Source organism: Pelophylax lessonae, assembly GCF_965119305.1.
Source record: "Pelophylax lessonae genome assembly, chromosome: 1".
NCBI lineage: Eukaryota > Metazoa > Chordata > Amphibia > Anura > Ranidae > Pelophylax > Pelophylax lessonae.
In genome coordinates this window covers 744,933,679-744,960,613 of record NC_138768.1, presented here as the reverse complement: position 1 = coordinate 744,960,613, position 26,935 = coordinate 744,933,679, and the positions used below count along the sequence as shown (strand labels likewise).

Genomic DNA, 26,935 nt, shown 5'->3' with positions numbered 1-26,935 from the left:
AGTTCATTGATGGATGCAGTCTTCTGATCTGCATATCAGTAGGGTTATGCTGCCCCCTACAGGGGTATAACACTAGGCAGAAAAAAGTTCCGGCTACGCCTATGGGCAGTCCCAGGGGGTATACCCTCTTTCTCCCTGCTATAGAATGTCAGTTTTTTATCAAAAGCAGTGTCAGAGAAAATAATACCAACCCAACTCAAAATAGAGGGGCGGGTACTGAGTCCATCAATGAACTTCAGAGAAAAGGATTTTATGGTAAGACAAAAATCCAAATTTTCTCTATCGTTCATTGACGGATGCAGTCTTCTGATCTTCATATCAGTAGGGAGGTCCCAAAGCAGTGCCATACAATGAGGGGTGGGAACAGCAGAAAAATAAGTCCCCAAGGCTAAACCATAGCCAACCAGGCCACATAGGACTCATCAGAACAACAAGATGAGACCCACCTACAAAAAAAAAAAAAAAAAACCCTCAAAGGGAGACCAAGAACCCCCTTAAACAGCAGCCTGCAAAACTTTGTGGCCAAAAGAGGCATCTGCAGATTACAGCACATCCACCTTATAAAATTTTGTGAAGGTATGAACAGACAAACAGGAAGCCGCCTTGCAAATCTGAAGCATAGATGCCTGATGGCAAAAAGCCCAGGAAGCACTAAACGCCCAAGTAGAATGCGCCTTAACAGGAAAAGGAGGAACATGACCCTTAATTGAAAAAAAGCGAATCTGACTTCCGAAAAGACTCAGTAGTCGCCAAGTACACCCTGATTGCCCAAAGCACATTCAGAGTATGCAGTGTAAATTCCTTAGGATGTTTCGGCTTAGGACACAAAGAGGGTAACACGAGGGTAAAACCACCTTCGGAAGGAAGGACAGATCCGGATGAAGAATCACTTTATCCTTGTGAACCACCAGATAAAAGGAGAACGACAGGACAATGCCGCCAGTTCCGACAGCCTGTGCACAGAAGTAATAGCCACCAAGAAGGCCACCTTCTGGAATGAGGTAAGCAGGGGAATCTCCCGAATATTTTCAAAAGGAGGTTTCTGGAGAACCAACAGCACCAAATTAAGGTCCCAAGGTGGCAACGGAGGTACCAAGTGTCGCACCCCCTGGGGGAAGTTACGCATCAGGGAATGGGTAACTAATGGCCTTTGGAAGAAAATTGCCAAGGCCGAGACCTGACCCTTGACAGTACTCAAGGCCAACTTTTGATCAACTCCCCGTTGAAGAAAGGCCAAGATCTGAGCCACCGAGTAAGAATGAGGGGGAGCCCCAAGAGACTCTCACCACGCAATATATGCCTTCCACATACGATGATCGATTTTTCTAGAAGACGCTTTTCTCGCTTTAAGCAGAGTAGGAATCACTGAAGCAGACAACCCCCTGTCCTTCAGCACCTGGCTTTTAACAGCCAAGCCATCAAAGCCAGCAACCGTAAAACAGGATGGAAGATTGGCCCCTGAGAGGAAGTCTACAAGGAGCGTCCACGACTAGCCTGACCAGGTCAGCGTACCAAGCTCGGCGAGGCCAGTCCGGAGCCACAAGAATGATCAGAATTCCTTCCGCCTCAATCCTGCGAAGAAGTCTTGGAAGCAACTTGAGAGGAGGAAAAGGCATACATCAGCTGATACTGACCCCACGGGGCCACCAGCGCATCTGCAGCGTCTGCCAGAGGGTCCCAGGAGTTGGACACGAACCTCTGCACTTTCCTGTTGATCCAAGAAGCCAACAGATCTATATCTGGAGTGCCCCAACAAAGGCACAACTGCTGGAATACCTCCGGATGGAGCGACCATTCCCCTGCATCCAAGGCCTGTTGACTGAGGTAATCCGCCTGCCAATTTTCTACCCCTGGTAGCGGAGAGAGCTGGAACAAAGCGTTTCGCCCACCTTAGAATGCCTGCCACCTCCAAGGCCGCAAGGACACTTTTAGTGCCCCCTTGGTGATTGACATAAGCCATGGCTGTGGCATTGTCAGATTGAATGCGCACTGGACAACCCTGCAGGTGCTCGGTCCAGTGGACTAGGCAAAGCCTGATCGCTCTCATCTCCAGAACATTGATGGGTAACCTGGACTCTTCCAGGGACCAGACTCCTTGAGCAGAAAACCTGCCGATAACCCCTCCCTACCCGGACAGACTGGCATCCGTGGTGGAAACTGTCCAATATACAGGGAGGGAGGATTTCCCTTGCTTGAACATCAGGGACCGAAGCCATCATATCAGGGAGTCCCTGGTCACCAGGCTCAGCTGGATCTGATTGTCCAGGGAAATTTGATTCTTGTTCCATTTGAGAAGGATTTCCTTCTGGAGGATCCTCATGTGAAATTGAGCGAAGGGGACTGCCTCGAAGGACGACACCATCAGTCCCAGAACTCTCATACAGGTCCGAAGGGATGACCATTTGCTGGACAGCAACAGCTGAACTGCGGTCTGGAGTTTTTGGAGTTTTTCCAGAGGAAGAAACACCCTGGCTGAGGACAAGTCCAAAGTCAGGCCCAGATAGTCCAGTCTCGTTGAAGGGACCAAGGACGACTTCTGAAGGTTCAGAATCCACCCAAACTCCTCCAGAGTTCTCATGGTGATTTCCAAATTTGTTTCCAGCACGTTTTTTCCAGTGGGAGACTCCGCACGGAGAAGCAGATCATGCAGATATCCCCTGCTTTCGCAACAGTACCAGGACCAGAGCCAACACCTTTGTGAAGACCCGAGGAACAGAGGTGAGACCAAAGGGAAACGCAAAAAACTGATAGCGATCCTCTCCCATGACAAAAACTGAGAAACCGTTGGTGTCCTGCACATATTGGGATGTGAAGGTAGGCATCTTTGATGTCTATGGAGGCCAGGAAATCCCCTTGATGTAGGGAAGCCACCACCATGCAAACTGATTCCATCTTGAATTTTTGAACTCGCACGAAACAATTCAGTGCCTTCGGGTCCAGGATTGGACGCACCTTGTCTTCCTTCCTGGGGACCGTAAACAGGTCTAAATAAAAGCCCCAAAAACGTTCCGCACAAGGAACCGGAACTATTATTCCCTGTTGTGCCAGGTCCTGAACTGCCCCATAGAGAGCCTGTAAGCAATCTGGGGACAGTCGCACATTGGAAGGGAAAAATTTCACCGGCGGGACGGATCGAAACTCGATCTTGTAACCAGACTGTATGACCTCTTGAACCCATTTGTATTGTATCCGGGATAGCCACAGGTCCGGGAACTGGCAAAGACGCCCCCCAACCCCAGATACGGGAGAGGGCACGCCTTCAGGCCGAAGAGGCCCTGTCCTCCGGTTTGGATAAACTAGATTTCTGCCAGACCAGGGCCGATTGGAACCACCCGAGGGAGCCTTGAAGGGCTTTGCCTTATCGACTGACCCTGAGGGACGAAAAAACTTCTTGTGTGCTGAAAAGGAGGGACCCTGTCTGTGGCGAGGGTCCTTACCCTTGTTAACCTGAGGGAGAGAGGTACTCTTACACCCTGTGAGACCTTTGATAATGTCATCCAGGCTAGCCCCAAACAGGCGATCTCCTTGAAAAAGTAGATCAGTCAAGGCCTTCTTTGAAGTCTGATCCGCAGACTAGCACTTTAGCCAAAGTACACGCCGAAGGACTACTGCCGAAACCGACATTCGGTCCAATACGGGAGCAGTATCCAGCGCGGCATCGCAAACAAATTGCAGCCCCTGCACCAGCTGGCCCAACAGCTCCGCAAAGGCAGAAAGAAGGGACTTGTTTCCCCTCAAGGTCATGGCGTAGTAACTTAGCCCATTCAATCAATGTTTGAGAGACAAGGGCAACCGTAAAAACCGGCCTTAGTGCAGACCCCGCCAGGGAGTACATATTGTGGGCCACAGACTCCGCCTTTCTATCTGCCGAATCCTTGAAGGACAGGGAATCCTCCACTGGGATCATGGTAGCTTTATTCAGTCTTGAGATCGGAGGGTTCCCTGTAGGTGACACAGTCCACTTCTTTGTAAGGGACTCCTCAAAAGGGTAGAGTCTAGCAATCCGCTTAGGCACCCCAGGGGAATGCTTTGGGCGGTCCCATTCTTTTTTGAGCATGTTGTCACAATACGTAGGAAAGGGAAAAACCTTTGCCGCTCTGGATGGCTTGCGAGTGCCAAACGTAACCTGGGCCTCAGTCGCATTAGCAGCTGCGTCCTCCATGTTTAGGGTCTCACGCACAGACACAACCAGTGCGTCCACCAGCGCCTTTTCTTGCGCAGTAGTAGAGGTAGAAATGTCATACGCACTGTCAGAGGAGACCGGACGTGAGGTAGCAGGACTGGCAGAGAGACCCGAGGCAGGGGTAGGCGGAGGTAGGCCACCTCCACCCGGGACACAAGCAATTCCAGGACCGAAGTGCATCTATTGACAGCTGGGATCCGGAGGGCCCTGCAGCCTCCTTGAGGGGGGTCAGGTGGGGACACATGTTCTGCAGGGTCCATGTTGCACCAGGGGAACCCGTCAGCAAAAAGTTGAAAAAAATATACAGTATACCAGGAGGTCCAGAAATACTACCTACATGGGGCACCTATATAAAAATAAGGGGTTTCTACTTTATTTTTTGCATGTACCTTTGCTCTTACATAATATGCTTGGGGACTGTCAGTCTGGGAATGCGCAGCCCCTAGGCACTAAAGTAGGTTGGCCTTTATGATATACCACGCTTTTCATGTGATTATGGAAATGGCGGCTATATATATATATATATATATATATATATATATATATATATATATAGTCAAATCAGTGATATATATGCCGCTTTTGATTACTCTTATAGAAATTAAATATTTATTTATCGTATCTAAGTAAGTTTATATTCTCACTAACCAGCTAGGATAGCAAATATTTTGCAGGTACATATTAAACCAACTATATGTTAGTGTTTTTTTGTCTGCTTCATAGCAACATAATAATATTCTTTATTTATTATATGCTGATATTTGCACCTCCATAACCACATCGACTATTATTCTCATCATATGACAAACTATAGGTCAACTAGCCAAATACTTATAATGAGCCTGTATTATTATATTGTAAGTTATCCATACTAAGGATCTTTTGTCCATGAATGTGTCCCCACTCTCAATATGATTCTGGATCGGGGTAGGTCTTGACCGTCATGTTAGTATTTTATGGCTGCACAATTTTTGCGTTTGTTTCATACTGCCTAACTATGTGTGGGAACTTGGGGGTCGTGGTGGTATCACCACGATCAACCGCATGGTTTCCCGCTCTTTTTTAATGTTAATATGTAGTGTTGTACCTTATCTTATGATCTAGATTGTATTTGTGTTAAATGATACCATGTATATGAATTATTTACTGCATGTTATTGTTCACAGTGCTCCTTAAACAGGCCCCTGAGAAGGCGCTGAGCCTGGAGCCTAAGTGAGTTAGCAGATACCTAGTCACGGACACGGCCCACTACCTAAATTTACTACCTCACAACAAACATCTTGTACACTGGAGTACCAACCTTGAAACAGCTTCATCAAGGGAAGATATTATCTTTACTCTTCTGTGATGCAATATGGTAGTCGGCATCTGTCTGTGGAGATCTGTTAACCATGTTCCAATGTGGCTTTACATTTCTATTGTAGATTATTTGTACACTTTTACAAAAATGTGTGTTCTTGCAATTTTAAAAAATCTTTTGAATCTTTAAATAAATTTATATTGATTTTACATTTGTTTTTCGTTATGTGCCATCAAAGTCCACATTTACATATATTTTTCGACAAAGGCTGTGAATACTTATTATGTACATGTGATTGTTTTCATTTGTTATTTCTAATAAATTTGCAAAGATTTCAAAAAATCGTCTTTCACATTGTCAATATGGGGTATTGTTTGTAGAATTTTGAGGAAAATAATGAATTTATTCCATTTTGGAACAAAATGTGGAAAAAGTGAAGCACTGTGAATGCTTTCCGGATGCACTGTAGATGTGCCCATATCTGGTCCATTCCCACAGATTTTCTCATAAAAAGGTGGCAATTTATTATGCCCCCATTTATGCATTTTGTGGTGCACAGCTTTTCACTTGCTCCTTGGTGGGCGTGCTCCTACGACCAAAAGTTTTCTGGGAACAAATGGGTTGAGGAATAAATACACGCCTTTACAAGAGAGAACCTGTGAGAAAGATTGTAATATGGGCACTTCTGCTTACCTAGCTTCTTTCAGGGGCACAAACACCTTCACATATTAAAAAGAGGAGAGAGCAGAAAGACAGAAAGCTCATCAGTTTGCTGCCAGTCACAGGTCAGGAGAGGAACAAGACTACTAAAGTGCATGTAAACTTAAAGCGTTTTTTTTTAGAGTTAACAAAGATCCTGCTCCTTTAAAGCAGGTTATACAGCACAGTGCTTGTGCTGTGTAATTTGGCCCCCCGTAGCACCTGCAATACCTGGCTGATCCTGCCTGGTTATACCCTCCCCCTGTAAATGGACCACGATGTATCATGGCTGCTGAGCCCTGACACCGGGGTCAGTTTACGTGCCTCCGTCATCCGCAGCCCTGCTCTGTTCTCCTCTCCCCCTCTGTCTGTCTGCTGGTGTCTGTACCCACCCCCTCCCCTCCTGCTGCTCAAATTAATTTTAGTATCCTCTATAATCCTCTCGGTGTCCTAATGACAAGTGCTCCTGTCTCTGTTTTATAAAGAAAAAATGCCGTCTTTACCAATTCCCGGCAATCATATGATTGGCCAGCTCGCTCTCCTCTCCTCCTGACTGTGTCAGTGGGTGGAATCTCAGCCCCTCCTCCTCCTCGCAGACGGGGAGAGGAGAGAGCCAGCCGGTCATGCAATTTATGGGAATCGCTCTAAAATACGGTAAAGAAGGCATTTTTTTTATTTATTTTTTTATAACACACAGAGACAGGAGCACTTGTCATTAGGACACAAAGAGGATTATATGTAGTCAAAGTGTGTAAACAACCACTTCAAATCTTCTACTTGTACCTATAGTCAAGCCTATAATTAAGGCTTACCTATAGGTACTGTAAAAATCTCCTAAACATGCACCATTTAGGAAAGATATTTAATATATATATATATATATATATATATATATATATATATATATATATATATATGCAGCCCATGGCGTCATTGGCGCATGCGCTCTGAAGGAATGACCACTCAGCTCGTTCCTCCAGAATCCTGTGCTGTAAACGGCGGCTCCCTCACGCATGTGCAGCAGTGACGTCATCCCGGCTCCGGCCAGTCATACAGCTGGAGTCCGCGGACCCAGAAGGAAGACGGGTGAAGATGAAAGCGGCCTCCAGCGATTACATTGCATCGTTGGAGTGCTTTGTTTTCAGGTAAGTAGCACATTATGACATTCCCTTCCAAGTCAGGGAAAAAAAAAAAAATGGCACCCAACACTGCTCTGTTGCAAAAATGTGGTAAAAAAAAAAAAAATAATAAAAAAAGCAGATGCATTTATGATGCTTTTCCAGTGCGTTTTGCACCTGTGAAAAATGGTTTTCCATTCATGTCAATAGGGAGGTTAGTTTTTGTTGCATTTTTTTTTTTTTTTTTAAAAACGCACTAAGAAGGACTTTTAAAAACACAACTGACCAGCAACTGTCTGGTGTGAAGAGCTCCATAGGATGTAATGGTCATGCATTTTTCTTCCAATTTTGGTAAGGCATAAACAGAAGAAAAATTGGTCAGTCTGAAAAGGGCCTTAGTGTTACTTCGATTCTGCAGAAAAAAAATCAGTTCTGCGGCCAAGCCAGACAGTGCTGTTTAAATGCAGAGTTCACCTTTTAGAGCATGTTACACATCACACCCATATTTAGGGTCTAGCATGGAACATGCTCCAGCACCTCCAGCTGCACCCCTCCAATTTTTCTCTTCCTACCCACTGTCGCATTTTAAAAACAGCAGGGCTGTGCAGGGTTCTGCCCACATAGCCCAATCAATTATTCACGGGAATCTGTAAATGAACGAACTACAAGTCCCATCTGCCGCAGCAGCTGAGGGTGTTGAGAGGGTGAACTGAGAGGGTGTTGATGAGCACTCTTAGTTCATTGAGACTTCCTACAGCTTTCAAAACAGAAAGCCCATACACAGGTACGAGTAGAAAGCTGTAGGAAGTCTGCAGGAGCCTGCCATTACATCCATGATCTGCTGATCACAGGTGCATTGTTCTGCAGGCTCCTGAGAAATAAATACATGCACCTTTTTTACCTTCAAAAACGTGCATTTATAATTTTTTAAAACATGAATTTAGCCTTTAAATCTCAGAACTGAATGGACATAAATATAAATTCTTTTGACAGTTACAACTGATGTATATGTAGTTAATCTACTGTACTTAGCCATGTCTGGTCTTAGCTTTAACAGATTTGGCTATACATGAGCTTGGGGCATTCAGACAGTGCAAGGGAAAATAGAAAAACAAGATGCCTGGATAAACTAGAAACAGTATCTGCAATCCATATGTAGTCTTGTAGATTACAGATAAGTTATTCAGTAGAATTCCGTCTGTTATTTTACACAGGGAAGAACAAGACACAGAATTAGGAGCCTGCATGAATGTTATACAGCGTGGCGCATTTCTATGATTTATGACCCATAAGTGAACACTGACCTGTCTGCATGTTTCACATGGACCTCTGTGACACCGCTGGGAGCACTTGTGTATTCCACACTCTAAATCCTTATCGCAGCTATCACCGCAAGTGGACACATCTTCTGTACAAGGCAAGGTGTACTCTAAACAAACAAAGCAAATGTGATTTATACGACGACCAGTGACATCTCTCTTATTTATTGGTTTGGTTATAAAACTGACATTACTGGCACTGCACTTCATGTCCTTTCTCTATCTTGCTAATATTATACTGACTTATAAGAGCTTATGTATTTAATAAGATGGACCAAAGAGCAATTACAACATGCAATACACAGAAGCAACCAGATTTCACCGGTTATCTGTTTAAATTCTTACATTAGCCTTACAGTTTAACCACCTCAATACCAGACACTTTCACCCATTTCCTGCCCAGGTCATTTTTAATTAAGTTCTCAGTGCGGTCACACTTTGAATGACAATTACTCAGTCATGCAATACTGTACCCAAATTAGATTTTTATTCTTTTGGTGGTATTTATTCACCACTGGGTTTTTTATTTATTGCTAAACAAATGAAAAAAAAAAAAAAAACGAAAATTTTGAAGAAAACAAATAAACAGGTTTTTCTTAGTTTCGGTTATGACATTTTGCAAATAATCTTTCATCATAAATGTGTGTAGTCTGCTACATTTCTTTGGTAAAATAACCAAAATCAGTGTATATCATTTAGTCTGTGTAAAAGTTATAGAGTCTACAAACATTGATGTATTTGAAAATTGATCAATCCTGATGTACTAATGGCCTATCTGATTTCTTGAAGCCCTAAAATGCCAGGACAAATATACCACCCCCCTCATCTGACCTCTTTTTGGAAAGTAGACACAGCCCAAGTATTTAGCAAGAGGCATGGTGAGTTTTTGACAGTCGTCATTTTTTGAAAATTAAGCAGTTTTTTTTTCACAAAGTTGTCAATTGATCAAGTTATGTCTCCCACACAGCATAGGTATATTTATAAATTACGCATTACATTCTTCTATGCATAGAGGGCCCCCATAATACAAGGAGCACCTTTGGTCTTTCAAGCAGCGTAAAATTACACATCTATTTTCCTGACTACCTATCACATTTTTGGAGGCCCTGGAGCACCAAGACAATGTAAAACACCAAAAAAAAAAAAAAAAAAAAAAAACCATTTTGGAAAGCAAACATGCCAATGTATTTTTTAAGAGGCATAATGAGTCTTTTGAAAAGGTCATTTTTTTTTTGCCACAAGATTTTGGAAAATGCAGGAAGGAAAATAAAAAAGGATTTTTTTTTTTAAACACAAAGTTGTCAATTAATAGAATATTTCTAACAAATATCATACGCATTACTTCGAGAATTACATCCCAAAACACATTCTGCTACTCCTTTTGAGTATGGGGATACCATATCCTAACCACACAGAGGAGCCAAAATCCAAAGAGCACCTTCAGGTTTTCTAAGGGGCTTAAAGTGGTTATAAATGAAGTGACCGGCCTTAGGTTATACAAAGAGATAAAACAAATCCACCTACATAAAGTTGTACCTGTATTTCTACAGGATTCTCTTTTCTACAGTTGTTCAAAGAGCAAAACGATAAAAAGCTTGTCTGAGCTGTCCAGAAAAACAAAAGGGGGTGAGGAGCTGAAGTGTTACTCTGCAGAGCTCAGTGAGACGAACTCTGAGAGCTGATTGGAGGAAAGGGACCACACTGAGGCTGTCAATCACAGATTGTGTGCTGAAAGTCCCCCTCCATCCCCTTTTTTCTCTTGGTATCAGGAAAATTTGTCAGAAAAATCTCATTCTGATAGCAGATGGGCAGGGCAGCAGACAGAAATTACACTTAGTGCTCTTAATTGAGACACTATAGAATGGTATGCTTTGTTCTTATTTCATGTCTGTCTGAGGTTTACAACCACTTTAAAATTTATACATCTAATTTCTTGATTACCCATCACATTTTTGGATGCCCTGGAGCATCAGGACAGTGGAAAAACCCATAAACATATTTCAGAAAGAAAAACGTCCCAAGGTATTTTTAACCACTTCCACACTGCTCACTAGAGCTGTACTGCGGCAAAGTGGCTCGATAACGTCTGGTGACGTAGTACTAGACATTCCCCTCTCTCGGCGGCGCTCGTGCGCCGCCGGAGGCTCACTCCCGCTGTATTCAGTCACAGCAGGAGACGGGCCAGGGGAGGAGCGGCGGCGATCGCTGCTGCTCTTCCCCGATCGTCGGGGAATCGAGTTTGGAGATCCGCCCGCCTGTGTAAACAAAGCGGGCGGATCTCCTAAGTGACAGGCAGGGTCAGATTGCAGGGTTCAGCATAGCTGAACCTGCGATCTGTCCTTGTGTCATAGTCCCCTCCCCCCACACACACGTCAGTAAGCACCAGGCATACATTAACCCCTTGATCACCAATAAAAATTAACCCCTTCCCTGCCAGTGTCATTTTTACAGTAACAGTGTATATTTATAGCACTGATTACTGTATTAATGTCACTGGTACCCCCAAAAGTGTCAAAAATGTCAGTCAGGGGTCCGATCTGTCCGCCGCAACGTCGCAGTCCCGCAAAAAAAAAAAAAAAAAAAAAATCGCAGATCGCCGCCATTACTCGTTAAAAAAAAAAAAAAAAAAAAAAAAAAAAAACACAAATCTTTCCCTTAGTTAGTAAACGCAATAACTTTTGCGCAAACCAATCAAAATACGCTTATTGCGATTTTTTTTACCAAACATAGGTAGCAGAAAACAAATTGGCCTAAAATTTTAAAAAATTTTGATTTTTACATTTTTTTTGGGGGGGGGAATTTCATATAAACAAAATGTGAAAAATATTGTTATTTTTTCAAAATATCCGCATTTTTTTGTTTATAGCGCAAAAAGTAAAAATTGCACAGGTGATCAAATACCACCAAAAGAAAGCTCTGTTTGTGGGAAAAAAGGACGTAAATTTCGTTTGGGTACGGCGTCGCACGACCGCGCAATTGTCAGTTAAATTCGCACAGTGCCGAATCACAAAAAGTGGCCCAGACGTAAGACAGCAAAATCCTCCGGTGGTAAAGTGGTTAAAGGATTCATGGTAAGTCTTGCCACAAATTTTTGGCAAATGCGGAACGACAATGAAAATTATATTTTATACACAAAGCTGTCAATTTAATAAGAATTACAACCCAAAACACATTCTGCTACTACTTCCGAGTACGGCAAGACCACATTTGTGAGACTTTTTTCAGTGCCTGGACTGATTTTGTACCAGACATTGTTATCTTGTGTATAACACAAGATAACCAATTATATCAAAATCTATGTACTGTAATGGTCACCTTTATACAAGTGGTCAGGGAATATAGCTATAGCGTCACCTATAGCAGTCCCTGTTCCTAAAAGCAAATCAAGCCTAGTCGACAGGCAACGTGGCTGCCCCCAGGAATACCATGTTTACTAGTCAGCAGCGTTAATTTTGTCTACAAAAATATTTTTGTCGACTAAACCAATTAAGATGACTAAACGACATTTTAGTCATAAGACTATGACTAAAACTAAATCGAAAAATTTACAAAAATTAAAACCCTAAATCGGCAACACAATTCCATCCAAAGCCTGTAACAGCAGCACAATAAAGTTTAAAAATGTATTGCACTACCACATAAGTATAAGTAGGGGCCATCTACTAAGCTTCCGAAAGAAAAAAAAAAAAAAAAAAAAAAAAGGCTTTTCTTATATATTTTTTCATAATATTTAATGTTGGTATTATATTCAAGTAATATGTGCAATGACAGTACAGCCAATAGAGTTTACAGTTTGAGTTTTTTTGTATTTAAAAGTTGCACTTCTGTTAGTCAAAAAGCAATATTTTTGTTTGTTTATGAAACTTGGTTTTATTTATAAAGGCGTTATAGATCACAATGACTAAGACTCGGTCCACACTAGCGCGACTTGTCAGGCGACTTGTCAGCCTGACAAGTAGCGCTCCCTCGCGGTCCATTGACCTCTACAGGACTCGTTCTAATAGGAGCAACACAAGGTCGCTCCGACTTAGAAAAAGGGTCCTGTACTACTTCGGGGCGACCTCGGAGCGACTTGCATAGACTTCCATTATGTGAAGTCCATGCAAGTCGCTCTGAAGTCGTGGTGCATGGGAATGCACAATTTGCCCCCGAAGTAGTACAGAGTCGTGTCGCCCCAGTGTGAACCGACTCTTAATCTGTGTCTGTAGTGCATGTTTAAGCCTTAATACCATAAATAATAACATGTTATTAGATTTTTACTCCAGGAGTATATAATTAGATTGAACATTGTAGAGAAATGTTTAAAATAATGCATTACAATTTACCTAAGCCCATTTGATTTGTAGTTGACTAAAATGTATGAGATTTTAGTCAACTAAAATAGGACTAAAACAATTCAGATGACTAAAATACGGTTAAAACTAAGATAGCATTTTAGTCAAAAGACTAAAATCTGATTAAAACTAAAATGGCATTTCAGTCAAAAGACTGACTTAAACTAAATCGAAATTTGCTGGCAAAATTAACACTGCTGGTCAGGAGGTACAGAAGGCTAAAAAAAGGAAGAAGCACAAAACCTTGCATTCGAGCTGCAGTTTTACCACCCCTCAATTACTTACTACCTTCTTTAGCTGCAGAGGCAGTGGCTGGGGGTGTACCCATGCTCTGGCTGCGATGCTTTACTACACAGCTGTGGCAGCAATTATACCCCCTGTATGCCCACCGATCGTGACCTATTAAAGTGAATGGGGGTTGCTTCTGCAGGGTCCAAGGGGTAAAGCAGGTAGTGAAGAGGCAATATTGTGCCTCTTCACTGCCTATCAAATTCTCCCTGAAGAGCGATCTGAACATGGATGGCTCTTCGGAGAGCATTGCACACGTGAACAAGTCCTTATGCTGACACTAGGACTGGTGTGGTGGTGATTAGGGACAAAAAGAGCGGTGTAGCTGTACTCCAGGACAATAAGTAGTGTGGTGGTGATCAGGGATCCTGTAAGTGATGTGGTGGTTACTATGGACAATATGACCGGTGTGGTGTTGATTAGGTAAACTGACTGGTGACAGTACGTATTGGGGAAAAAAAAAAAAAAAAAAAAAAGGGACACTGTACTACTCTGGGCAGGTGAACAGGATTTTTTTTTTCACATTACTATGAATGCTTATTTACAGTGACGATCACTGTAAAAGCAAACATTTTAGCTGTCATGATTGGCTTTCATTCATGATTCCTGTTTACTATTGTGATTGGCTAAGCGATCACCTGGAACAGGGCTGCTGTGATTGGCCCTGTATCATGGGATTACTGTGACCAATCATATAGATCACAATACTAAACATTACTATCATGAATGGATGCCATTCATGACAGTTGTTAACCACTTACCACAAAGTGACGTAGGGCTACGTCTGCAAACTTTGCGGTAGTATACCGGGATGATGCCTCTAGCTAGAGACACCATCCTGGTACCGTGGTTTAGAGCCAACTGTCGGCTTTCCGTCGGTAACGACCGATGCGGCTCGGGAGCCACTTGATCGTTACCCGGGTGAGCGGGAGGGGACGCCCCCCCCTCCCGCCGCCTTCCGTGACTTTGCTCGGGGCTCCCGTCCCACCGAGAGCCCCGAGCACCCAGCCGGCACGTCCACCGGCTGGATGGAGTCCCGATCAATGCCGGAAACGGCTTTGATCGGGTCTCCGATGACGTAACCCGGAGGCGGCGTCCATGATGTCACTTCCAGGTTACTGTGCTGCAAAAGGCTGCAAATTTAAAAAAATGGCTGTATGCAAAAATGCAGTTTTCGGCGTTTTGCATACATGGAAGTGTAATGGAGGGGTCTAGGGTCTTTTAGACCCTCGATCCCTCCATAAAGAGTACCTGTCACTGCATATTGGTGTCACAAGGGATGTTTACCATGCTTGTGACAGCAATAAAAGTGATCAGATTTTTATTTTTTTTTTTTTTAAAAAACTGTAATAAAAAGTTAAAAAAAAAAAAATAAAATATATAGGAAAAAAAAAAAAAAAAAAATTTTAGCCGCCCCCGTCACCGTTCGCTCGCGCACAAAAAAAAAACACGTATACGGAAGTCGAGCCGCAAATGAAATTGCTATTCAAACCACACAAGTGAGGTATCGCCGCGATCGCCAGAGCGTGGGCAATAATTAAAAAAAAAGAGCTACACTCTAACTCTAAACTGGTAACCGTTAAAAAAATTTAAAGCGTCGCCTATTGAGATCTCTATTGACCGAAATTTGTCGCCATCCCACGGGGGGGCGCAATTTTAAACCGTAACATGTTGGGTATCTATTTACTCGGCGTGACATCATCTTTCACAATATACAAAAAATATGGGCTAACTTTACTGTTTAGTATTTTTTAAATGCAGTGAAATGTGATTTTTCAAAATTTTTCCAAACAAATTGAGTTTTAAAGATCGCTGCGCAAATACCGTGTGACAAAAAATATTGCAATGACCGACATTTTATTCTCCAGAGTCTTTGCTAAAAAAATATATATAATGTTTGGGGGTTCTAAGTAGTTTTCTAGGAAAAAATACTGGTTTTAACTTGTAAACAAAAAGTGTCCGAAATAGGGCTGGGGCTTAAGTGGTTAATGATAGTTGTTAAATAAAACAATAGCACAGAAAAGACATAAAACATAACAGAAAACACCCAATATGCTGAAAAGAGCCATACTTGTTTTTCCACATGGGCACAAGCGATTTCCAGAACGAGGACACTGGCCACATGAACCACCATGGCAAACCAGCTCACAGGTGTGATTCCCACAAGGTAAAGTTTTTCCACAAACCTACAATAAAAAAGGCAAAATACAAATAAAATTATTTTTAAAAAAAAAGTTTGGTTTGCCAGCTATTTTTCATATATGCAAATGCAATATTCTGAAGCACAAAGCCAACTGAGAAGCTAATTTTAAATATGTATATTCGTAAAATGTAAAATGTTTTACCTGCCAACATACAGGTGCATCTCAAAAAATTAGAACATCCTCAAAAATTTTTTTTTTTTTCAGTAATTCAATTTAAGAAAAGGGAAACTCATATTTTCTATAGATTCATTACACAGAGTGATATTTTTCAAGCATTCCTTGCTTTTAATTGAGGATTATGGCTTACAGCAAGTGAAAACCTAAAATTAGTATCTCAGAAAAATAGAATATTGTGAAAACGTTAAATAATTTAGACTCATAATGTCACACTCTAATTCGCTAACTCAAAACGCCTGTAACGCTAATTAACTCAAAACGCCAAAGGTCTCCTGAGCCTTTAAATGTTCTCTCGATCTGGTTCAGTAGGTTCCACAATTATGGGGAAGACTGCGACCTTGACAGTTGTCCAGAAGACAGTCATTGACACCCTGCACAAAAAAGGGCAAGTCACAAAAGGTCATTGCAAAAGAAGCTGGCTGTTCACAGAGTGCTGTATCCAAGTCTAATAATGGAAGTGTGGTAGAAAAAGGTGCTCAAGCAACAGGGATAACTGCAGCCTTGAGAGGATTTTGAAGCAAAGGCCATTCAAGAACATGGGGGGTGATTCACAAAGAGTGGACTACGGCTGGTGTCAGTGCTTGAAAAACCACCACACACAGGACGTATCCAGGACATGGGCTACAACTGTCACATTCCTTGTGTCAAGCCACTCCTAAACCAGAAATAAACCCATCAGAAGCGTCTTAACTGGGCTAAGGAGAAAAAAATGACTGGACTGTAGCTCAGTGGTCCAAAATCCTCTTTTTGGATGAAAAATTAATTTTGCATTTCATTTGAAAATCAAGGCCCTAGAGTCTGGGAGGAAGAGTAAAAAGGCACAGAATTCAAAGTTGTATAAGGTCTAGTGTGAAGTTTCAAGTCAGTGATGATTTAGTGAGCCATGTCATCTGTTGGTGTTGATCCACTGTGTTTTATCAAGTCCAAAGTCAGCGCAGCCCTCTACCAGGAAATTCTAGTGCACTTCATGCTATTGCTTCCCCTCCGCTGACCAGCTTTACGGAGATGCCGTTTTCCTTTTCCAGCAGGACTTGGCACCTGCCCACACTGCAAAATGTACCAATACCTGGTTTAATGATCATAGTATCACTGTGCTTGATTGGCCAACAAACTCGTCTGACCTAAACCCCATAGAGGACCTGTTGGGTATTGTCAAGAGGGAGATGAGGGACACCAGACCCAACAATGCAGATGAGCCTAAGGCCGCTTTTTAAAGCAACCTGGGCTTCCAGAACACCTCAGCAGTGCCACAGGCTGATCGCCTCCATGCCACGCCACCATTCATGCAAAAATAACCCTGAAAAACCATTGAGTGCACACTATACTACACATGGACATACTTTTTAGAAAGCCAACATTTCTGTATTGAAAATCCTTTTTTTTTTTTTTCTTATTGGTCTTATGCAATATTCTAATTTTCTAATACTGAATTTTGGATTTTCACTAGCTGTAAAGCCATAAATAAATCACAATAAAAAGAAAAAAAATGCTTGAAATATATCACTCTGTGTGTAATGAATCTATACAACATAAGAGTTTCCCTTTTTTTCATTGAATTACTGAAATAAATTATCTTTTTGATGTTCTAATTTTTTGAGATGCACCTGTAGTTAACGGTTTTCTGTGACTGTTGTGATTCATACACCCATGTCACATAGCAAAGCCAGGACGGTGACACTCCTATTTTTAATTTCGCTATTATCCATTGACCGATGCAGCAGCATTGCTTCTTTACCCTTGGGTTATGCGCCATCTACAGGAGTAGACTAGGCAGTGAAAAAATTCACTGACACACCTATAGGAGCTATCCTAAGCATAACCCCCCCACTCACTGTGCTCTCAAATCAGTTTCTTGCTGCCTAGTGAAGGAGTAGGACCTAGGTTTCCTGCTGGGACTTCGGTCTCAGTTTATTAATCTTTTAAGAATGTTTATATTTATTTATCTTTACTCACGATCGCTAGCTAGTGTCAGGGGGATCCTCCTGGTGAGCTACAAGTGACAACCGGCTGCGGTTTCACAGTGGATAATCTAGATCCTTACGGTCTCCCAGCCTGGTCGACGAGCGAGAGCAGGTTACGGTCCAAATGGGCCTCGCCTTGACGGAGCCCTTGTGGATGGGGACGAGCCTGCGAGCGGATGTCTCGCTGGGACGCATTGACCTGGAATGCCCTGAGTCGCAGCGTACCCCTTGGCTGGCAGCACCCCCACTCAGGGTGGGAGGCAGTCTGCCCGGATGGGGAGCCCACCCGGTCCATGGTATGGCGAGTAATACTAAACCCCTCATGTCCCTAGTGGCCTCGGGGGGGGGGGGGGTGATGTGGGCTCACTCCTGGGCATAACAGGACTGTTTTTTCCCTGAAAGATCCCCCAGGCCTATCAGGACCAGGTCCTACCCTCCCTGCCCATGGCGGAGCTATATTTGGTGCCTGGCGCCCGGGGGGGGGGGGGGATGTACACTGTTACCTTGTCCTGTGGGGTCTTTTTAGGTAGATCCCTGTGGTGGTCTCAAGTCTGGGTCTTGAATGCATGGCAGCTGTTTCAGCCGCCATCTTAAGTGTGAGCATCGGTTCTGTGTGCAAGGTTCAGCGCCCATTTTCCCTGAGCTTCCTATGCTTTTGCATTGGCACCATTTTGTTGTAGCCCAGAGCTACATAGGCAGTCTTCGGCCTCTTGTGATTCTATGTCACTTCTTATGAGACGTTTCATGCTGAATCTCCATGCTGCAGAGTTGCTGATTACACTGTGAGGTGGTACAGTATAGGGGGGTCTTCTTTTGGGCATTCCTCGGGCATACTGTGCTCCTGACACTATTTAAGGGTGACTCCATTTACAGCGCGATATAGCGGTGCGGACTGCGATCGCGATTTAAAGGGGCGATACACCTTTTTTTATACAACTTGCAAAATGGAGTCCCAAGCAGTTTTTTCTCCTCCAGACTACCTCAGTGCGACTGCCGGTGAATCGGGATCACAGTCTCTCATGTTTTTTTTTGTTGCAGCATTGGAAAATCTGGCGTCAAAATGTGGATTTTGTAATGAAACATGTCACTAGCCAAAAACCGCCACTGCCTCTTCTCTGTCCTCTGATTCAGAGCCTGATATAGTCGCCTCGTACAACCCCTTCCCTGAGGGATTCCTGTCTTAGCAGTCGGATGGTGAGGAGGATATGTCCTCCTCGGCTGCAGCGCAGCAACACGCTATGGTGGAAGCACCGATTCGTTCAGTAAGGGAAACATTAAAATTGGATGATGTGCCCACACAGTCAGAAAAGCGGGTAGTTCACAGTTTGAAATCTCACTGGAAAGAACCCCGTTCTGTAGCCGCTCTATACCAAACCACATGAAAAAACACCCGCTTATAGGGCTTACAATTAAGACATGCGCAAAAGCTATTCAACAATATAAATTGACGAGGAAATATTCGGCCATATTCCCGATCCTGAGTAACCCTAGATTTACCCCGGGTTTTCAGGATAAAAAATTTAGGGACCTGAAGGAAAAAGTAATTTACCAGGTAGACCATTTCATGAAGCAGGGGAGATGGATTACGGAGGAGGAGATGATGGACCCCATGGGAGATTTCCAACTGGACCGCTGGAGAGCGACCCAGCTTGGACACTTCCTGGGGACGCTACCAAAACTCAAAGGGGAGGAATTACAATATACTAAATTTGAAGAGATGTGCGTACAAAAAGGGACTCTATTGCATCCCATATCTAAACTGTATTTATTATTAGGGGACAGCGGGGATAAGGGACCATTAAGTTATATGAAGGAATGGGAAAAAGAATTAGATAAGTCCTTTACGGAAGAAGAGAAGAGGCAGATATACCAGATGACACATTCAACATCCATCAGTACTAAAATACAAGAAACTAATTTTAAAATAATGTCAAGGTGGTACCAAACCCCAGTAAAAATGCATAAAATTTCATCAGTAAATACAGACAGATGTTGGAGGTGTGGAGAAGGCGAGGGGACATTAATCCATATCTTTTGGTCATGCCCCAAAATGGAAAAATTTTGGAAGCAGATTTATGAAATTACACAAAATTTTACAGAATACCAGCTGATAATGGATCCTGCACTCTTCCTACTCCATAAAACCAACATCCCAAGGAAGCAATATGAAAATTCAATAATACCTTACTTACTTAATGCAGCTAAAATGTGCATCCCCTTAAGGTGGAAAAAAGAGGAACCACCAGATTTGAATATGTGGATCAATAAGGTGGAAGAGGTCAATAAATTGGAAAACTTAGTACTAAAATGACAACCACAAAATAGACAAATATAAACTAATTTGGGATAGATGGAATGAATATGTCATCTCGAGAAGGCAGAACCCTGTGTGAAAGACTAGTGGATAAAGTATATATCTAGAAGAGAAACCCCTAAGCCAGCCAGATCCCCCCCCCTTTTTTTTTTCCTTCCTCTCCTTCTTTTTCCCACCCCCCCCCCCCCCCCCACAGGGGGAAGTTAAGTGTTTCATGGTACGAGATGTGATGTGATAATGCAGAGGCTAAAGGACCTAAATAGACATGGTATATGAGGAATACTTGGGTTATAAATATAGAACAATGATGATATAACTTATCCCCAAGAAGGGAAGGAGAATGAGGTTAAAGAAAGAGAAAGGAAAAGGGGAAAATAAGGAAAAATGTAGACTCTGTTATATTGTAAATAATAATCGATACCATGAATGTATGTAAAAGTTTAATGGAAAAATTGAAAAACAAATAAAAAAAAAAAAATTTAGTAAAAAAAAGAAAAAGCGGGTAGTTTTTGGCTCCTGCAAAGCCCAGAAGTCGGGTCAGGTGTTCCCTTGTCCCGAGGACTTTCACAATATTATGAATGAGCAATGGCGGCGCATTAAGCACGTGCTAGTGGTGCCAGAGCACTTTAAACGCAGTTATCCCTTTGCGGACTTGGTCTCGAACCGCTGGACGGTGTCACCTAGGGTGGATCTCCCTGTTTCCAGGTTAAACAAATCTACTGTGGTGCCTGTGAAAGACTCCCCGGTGTTTACGCATGCGGTGGGCAGACGGGTGAATTCCTTTCCCGCCAACTGCATCTTTTGGCGGGCTCGATACTAAAACCTGTCTCCGTCCGTTCTGGTTTCTCAGACGGTAACGGAATGGGTTAAAATGCTTAGGGTTAACTTGACGACTGAGATAGACTGATTGAGCTCACAGACCAGATGGCCCAGTCCCTGGTGTTCCTGCGTGATGCGGCCCTGAACGTGGCCCCTCTGGTTGCCAGAGTGTCAGCAGTAGGGATTTCCATACGCCGCATGGTGTGGCTGAAGAGCTGGTCGGAGGACCAGGCTTCTAAGAAGGCCTTAACAGATCTCCCCTTTTTTTTGGAGACTCCTTGGATGAGTTGATCAAAGGTTTAAAAACGGGGGGCAAGAGTACTATTCTTCCCCAATCCTCAAAAGGTAAGGCGCCCCGCAGTAAGCAGGGGCCCTCTTTCACGGCTCATAGGCGGTTTTCTCGTGCCTCAGGTTTTCTCGTGCCTTGGAAATAAGTTAACTGTTTTTTGGTTGCGTTCTTCCCATCCCTCATTCCTATACTGCTTTGGGAGGTCCCAAGGGTAAAGAAGCATTGCTGCTGCATCTGTCAATGGACGATAGAGAAAACTGGATTTTTGTAAGAACTTACCGTAAAATCCTTTTCTCTGAAGTCCATTGACAGACGCAGCACCCGCCCGTCCATTATGGGGATGGTTTGTGTCTTCTTTTCACTGCTTGCTACAAAACTGATTTGAGAGCACAGTGTGAATTTTTTCACAGCCTAGTCTACTCCTGTAGATGGCGCATAACCCAAGGGTAAAGAAGCATTGCTGCTGCGTCTGTCAATGGACTTCAGAGAAAAGGATTTTACAGTAAGTTCTTACAAAAATCCAGTTTTTCTACTGTAGTTTGCAATTTTCCGTGCCACTTGCCTGCTTACAGGACTAAAGGATGAACATCACACTACTTCATAAGCTAGGAAAAGCTCTTCTTTGAACATGTATTACTGGCAATATTTTTCATTGCGTTGGCACACAGTTCATAAGCTGTAGATGATCTTACCCCAATACTGACTTACCATGACTGGTTCTGTGCTTTCCCAAACTGCAGATATAAAGCTTTAAAGCCATACACACATACCAGGAAGGGCACTGCTATTGTTCTGAAGGAACTTCAGACAAATCGTGCATATGTCAAGTTACAGCTTAGGCACAATTAAAACTACTAAATGTTCCTTACAATATATTAAATCTTCACTTTTTGAGTGTAGTTCCACTTTAGGGTGAAATAAGTGATTTATTAATACACGTGTGAGAACTCTATACTGGCAAGTGCTCAATACATACATTTAGAGCATATCATGGGTTAAAATGTAAAATTATATATTAATTTCCACATTGTATTTTAAATACACTGCTCAAAAAAAATTAAAGGAACACTTTGAAAACACATCAGATCTCAATGGGGAAAAATATCATGCTGCATAGCTATACTGAGACGGACTGGGTAATGTGTTAGGAACGAAAGGATGCCACCTCGTTTGATGGAAATGAAAATTATATCACCCTACAGAGGGCTGAATTCAAAGACACCCCAAAAATCAAAGTGAAAAAAGGATGCAGCAAGCTAGTCCATTTTGCTGAAACTTCATTGCAGCAACACAATGGTACTCAGTAGTTTGTATAAACGTGCTTGTATGCATGCCTGACAATGTCAGAGCATATTCCTAATAAGACAAAGGATGGTGTTCTGGGGTATTTCCTCACGGATCTGGACCAGGGCATCACTGATTTTCTGAACAGACTGAGGTGCAACCTGGCAGCATCGGATGGACCGAAACCTAATGTCCCAGAGGTGTTCTATTGGATTTAGGTCAGGTGAGCTTGGGGGCCATTCAATGATATCAATTCCTTCATCCTCCAGGAACTTGCTGCATACTCTCGCCACATGAGGCCGGGCATTGTTGTGTACCAGGAGAAACCCAGGACCCACTGCACCAGCGTAGGGTCTGACAATGGGTCCAAGGATTTCATCCAAATACCTAATAACAGTCAGGGTGCCATTGTCTAGCCTGTAGAGGTCTGTGTCCCCCTCCATGGATATGCCTCCCCAGACCATTACTGACCCACCACTAAACCGGTCATGCTGAACGATGTTACAGGCAGCATAACGTTCTCCATGGCTTCTCCAGACCCTTTCACGTCTGTCACATGTGCTCAGGGTGAACCTGCTCTCATCTGTGAAAAGCACAGGGCGCCAGGGGCGGACCTACCAATTCTGGTGTTCAATGGTAAATGCTAATCGAACTCCATGGTGGCGGTGCCCACTAGAGGACATCGGGTTCTCGGGCCATCCTCATGAAGTCCGTTTTGTATTATTTGGTCCTCCTTGCACAAAGGAGCAGATACCGGTCCTGCTCAGTATATAGAGCAGTATTACATGCCAGAGGTCCTAGCCACCAGTGCTATTGTGGGTTCTGGTGGCTTTTTATGTAAGTGATGTTCTGAAGATTGGACCTTTGCGTTTGGCTTTTTCTTGTTTTTAGTTGTCTTTTAATAAATACTACACTATGGAAAGCATTTTCTCTCTTGCATATCTACTGATACAACTTCCTGCTGGTTGGAGTACTTGAAGGAATTTTCTCCGGTGTCATCCTCTCTTCTGATTTGCTTTCTGGCTCAAGACCTGCTGTATAATATACAAAAACGCATTAGCTGTCCTAATAAGACAGCAACATGGTCTGGTGAGTGCACATTTCTGTTTTTGGATGAAGGACCACTGGTGGAGAATTGACCTTGTTTACACTGACATTGATTATCCATATGGACTTTTTTTGCAGTTTTATGGACTGAGTTAATTATTTTTGATCATATGCACTATATGTTCACTAATTTTATGTTTTAGCGCTGCAACCTATTTTTTCACATAACCTCATTGTTGCCCATCTAGTTCACCAGTTTAATTGACTTGATGCTATACTCTGATTGAAAAAAAAAAAAAAAAAGTGTTCCTTTAATGTTCTTTGAGCAGTGTATTTTTTAGCCTACTCCTATTACTCTGAATGATCTTGAGGCTTGCAAACTTACTCTGTGAAGATCCCCACACATTTACTTCCTTAAATTCTGTGGCCCATATTTAATTTTGAGTAGGCACTGCTGTGTCACACATTTTACAGAGCCTGCCTTCTGAACCACAGGGGTGCTGGGGGGAGACGCTTTAGGAGGTGAGGTCAGTACAGGAATCACTGCTTGCAGGCAGCAAGTTACCATGGGATATGCATCCCTAAGAAATGAAAACGCACACAGCAGAGGAAAAGCTGTAAAGTATGCAGAAAATCCAGGAAGTTGGGTGAAGTGATAACCAGCTGACAGGCAGAACTCAACATAAGAGGAGATTTTTTATGTATGCCTTTAACCCTTTCGCTGCCAGCGCTGTTTTTGCAGGGGGCTTTTTTGCACACATTTAAAAAAAAGCATTTTCGGCCAGAAGATTACACAAAACCCCCAAATATTATAGATTTTTCTGAAGGCAGACACCCTAAAGAATAAAAATGGGATTTTTGACTTACCATACAATCCATTTTTCTGATGTTCATTGACGGCCACAGCTACTGATCTACTGTAGCTGTGCTACTGACTATTGGGTTATACTACCCCCTACAGGAGTAGAACACAAGGCAGGAAAAAAGTCTGGCTTTGCCTATGGGCAGTCCCAGGGGGTATACTCCCTCGCTCTGCTATAGGTACCCCATTTTCTTACAAGCAGTGTCAGAAGAATTACAACTCCACAGAGGGGTGGGTGCTGTGTTCGTCAGGGAAAAATCAGAGAAACTGATTTTACGGTAAGTCAAAAATCCCATTTTCTCTTTTGTTCATTGACGGACATAGCTCCTGATCTTCTTAACCTTTGGGATGTCCCAAAGCAGTGTTAAACATGAGGGTGGGAACAGCGAAAAATACATTTCCAAGGCTTAACTATAGCCAACCAGGTAAACAGGAGCTCAACCAAAACAACCGGAGCCCACCTAAAAAAACAATACACCCTCAAAGAGGACCAGGTCCTCTAAACAGTAGCCTGCAAAACCTTGCAGCCAAATGAAGCATCCACAGATGCCAACACATCCACTTTATAGAACTTTGTGAAAGTGTGCACCGATGACCAGGCGGCTGCCTTGCAAACCTGCGTCACTGACACCAGATGACGGAAAGCCAGGGAGGCAGTGAGTGCCCTAGTAGAGTGCGCCTTGACAGGGAAAGGAGGAACCTGACCCTTGATATTATAGATCTGAATCACAGTCTGTCTGATCCATCTAGAAATGGTTTCAGAAGAAGCAGACAACCCTTCCCGAGGCCCATCTGTAACCACAAGAATAGGGAGTCTGATTTCCTAAAATATTCCGTAGGTGCCAGACACACCCTAATCGTCCGGACCACATCCAAAGCATGCAAAGCAATTTCCTTTGGGTGTTTTGGCCTGGGACACAGGGAAGGCAACACAATGTCGTCATTCAAAAGAAAATCAGACACAACCTGAAAAAGGAATGACGGATATGGGTGAAGGACCACCTTTTATTTCTGAACCACCAAATAAGGTGAATGACAGGATAACGCCGCCAATTGACACCCTGCGCACAGAAGTAATAGCCACCAAAAAGGCCACCTTCTGGGACAGCGTAAGCAGGGAAATCTGCCGAAGATTCTCAAAAGGGGGCTTCTGGAGGACTGAGCACCAAATAAGAGGTCCCAAGGTGGCAACGGAGACCGCACTGGTAGGAGCCAAGTGCCAAATTCCATGAAGAATAGTACGCACCAGGGATTTTGTGGCCAAGGGCCGTTGAAAGACTGCCAAGGATGACACCTGGCCCTTGAAAGTAATCAAGGGCAGTTTCTGCTCAAACCACCATTGAAGGAAGGTCAAGATCTAAGCCACCGAAAATGAGTGAGGATGAACCCCAAGAGACTCACACCATGCAAAGGATGGAAGACTGGCCTTTGGGACAGCAGATCCTCCCTGAGAGGAAGCTTCCAAGGAACATCGCACCAGATCTGCGTACCAAGCCCGGCGAGGCCAGTCTGGGGCCACTAAGATGACCGGAATATCTTCTGCCTCAATCCTGCGTAGAAGTTTTGGCAGAAGCTTGAGAGGAAAGAAGGCTTAAATCAGATGATACTGACCCGACGGGGCCATCAGCGTGTCTGTGGAGTCCGCCAGAGGATTCCGTGACCGAGCCACAAACCTCTGAACCTTTTTGTTGAGCCGAGATGCCAACAGATCCACCTAGGGGATGCCCCACCAGAGACACAACTGATGAAACACCCCAGGAAGAAGAGACCACTCCCCTTGGTCCAACACCTGCCGACTGAGGTAATCCGCCTGCCAGTTTTCCACCCCGGGAATGTGTACGGCAGAGGGACTGGAATTAAACGTTCTACCTACACTCCAGAGCCGCCAGGACACTTCTTGTGCCACCCTGGTGATTGACATAAGCCACGGTCGTGGCATTGTCCGATTGAATGCACACTGGACATCCCTGAAGACCAAGGGTCTTCAAACTATGGCCCTCCAGCTGTTCAGGAACTACAATTCCCATCATGCCTAGTCATGTCTGTGAATGTCAGAGTTTTACAATGCCTCATGGGACGTGTAGTTCCGCAACAGCTGGAGGGCCGTAGTTGGAGGATCCCTGCTGAAGACAATCCATCCAATGTTCCAGGCACAGTCTGATCGCTCAGAGTTCCAGGACATTGATTAGTAGTCTGGACTCTTCCAGTGTCCAGACCCCCTGAGCAGAATTTTTGCCGACGATGCCTCCCCACCCAGACAAGCTGGCATCCATGGTTACCACTGTCCAATACAAGGAGAGGAAGGATTTGCCCAGCTGAAGCTGCGGAGAACGAAGCCACCATATTAGGGACTCTTTTGTTCCCTGGCTCAGGTGGATCCGATTGTCCAGAGACTGCAGAATCTTGTCAGATTTGCCCAGAATCTCCCTTTGCAGGGACCTTGTATGGAACTGTGCAAACGGAACCGCCTCAAAAAGCTAGACACCATAAGGCTCAGCACCCGCATGCAAGTCTGCAGGGATGACCATCTGCTGGTCAGCAGGAGACAAATTGCAGCCTGCAGTTTCTGGAGTTTGTCCAGAGGAAGGAGCACTCTGGCTAAGGCCAAGTCCAGAGTCAGACCAAGATAGTCCAGCTTTACTTCTGAAAATTCTGAATCTAGCAGAACTCCCTCAGAGTTCGTATGGTGATCTCCAGGTTTTACACCAAAACAGTAGGAGACTCTGCTCGCAAAAGG

At 43.6% G+C, this 26,935-nt stretch overlaps 1 protein-coding gene across 2 annotated transcripts in view; it reads right to left on the bottom strand.

The window, feature by feature from the left end:
- The window catches only part of NFXL1 (nuclear transcription factor, X-box binding like 1), a 212,374-nt gene that overhangs the window by 144,806 nt on the left and 40,633 nt on the right, over nucleotides 1-26,935 (bottom strand). For both annotated transcript variants that reach the window (XM_082259587.1, XM_082259588.1), the window contains exons 9-10: nucleotides 15,313-15,427; nucleotides 8,605-8,729 (exon numbers count right to left, since the gene is read on the bottom strand). In XM_082259587.1, coding sequence (XP_082115713.1) covers nucleotides 8,605-8,729; nucleotides 15,313-15,427 — 240 coding nt within the window. The remainder of the gene's footprint in view (nucleotides 1-8,604; nucleotides 8,730-15,312; nucleotides 15,428-26,935) is intronic.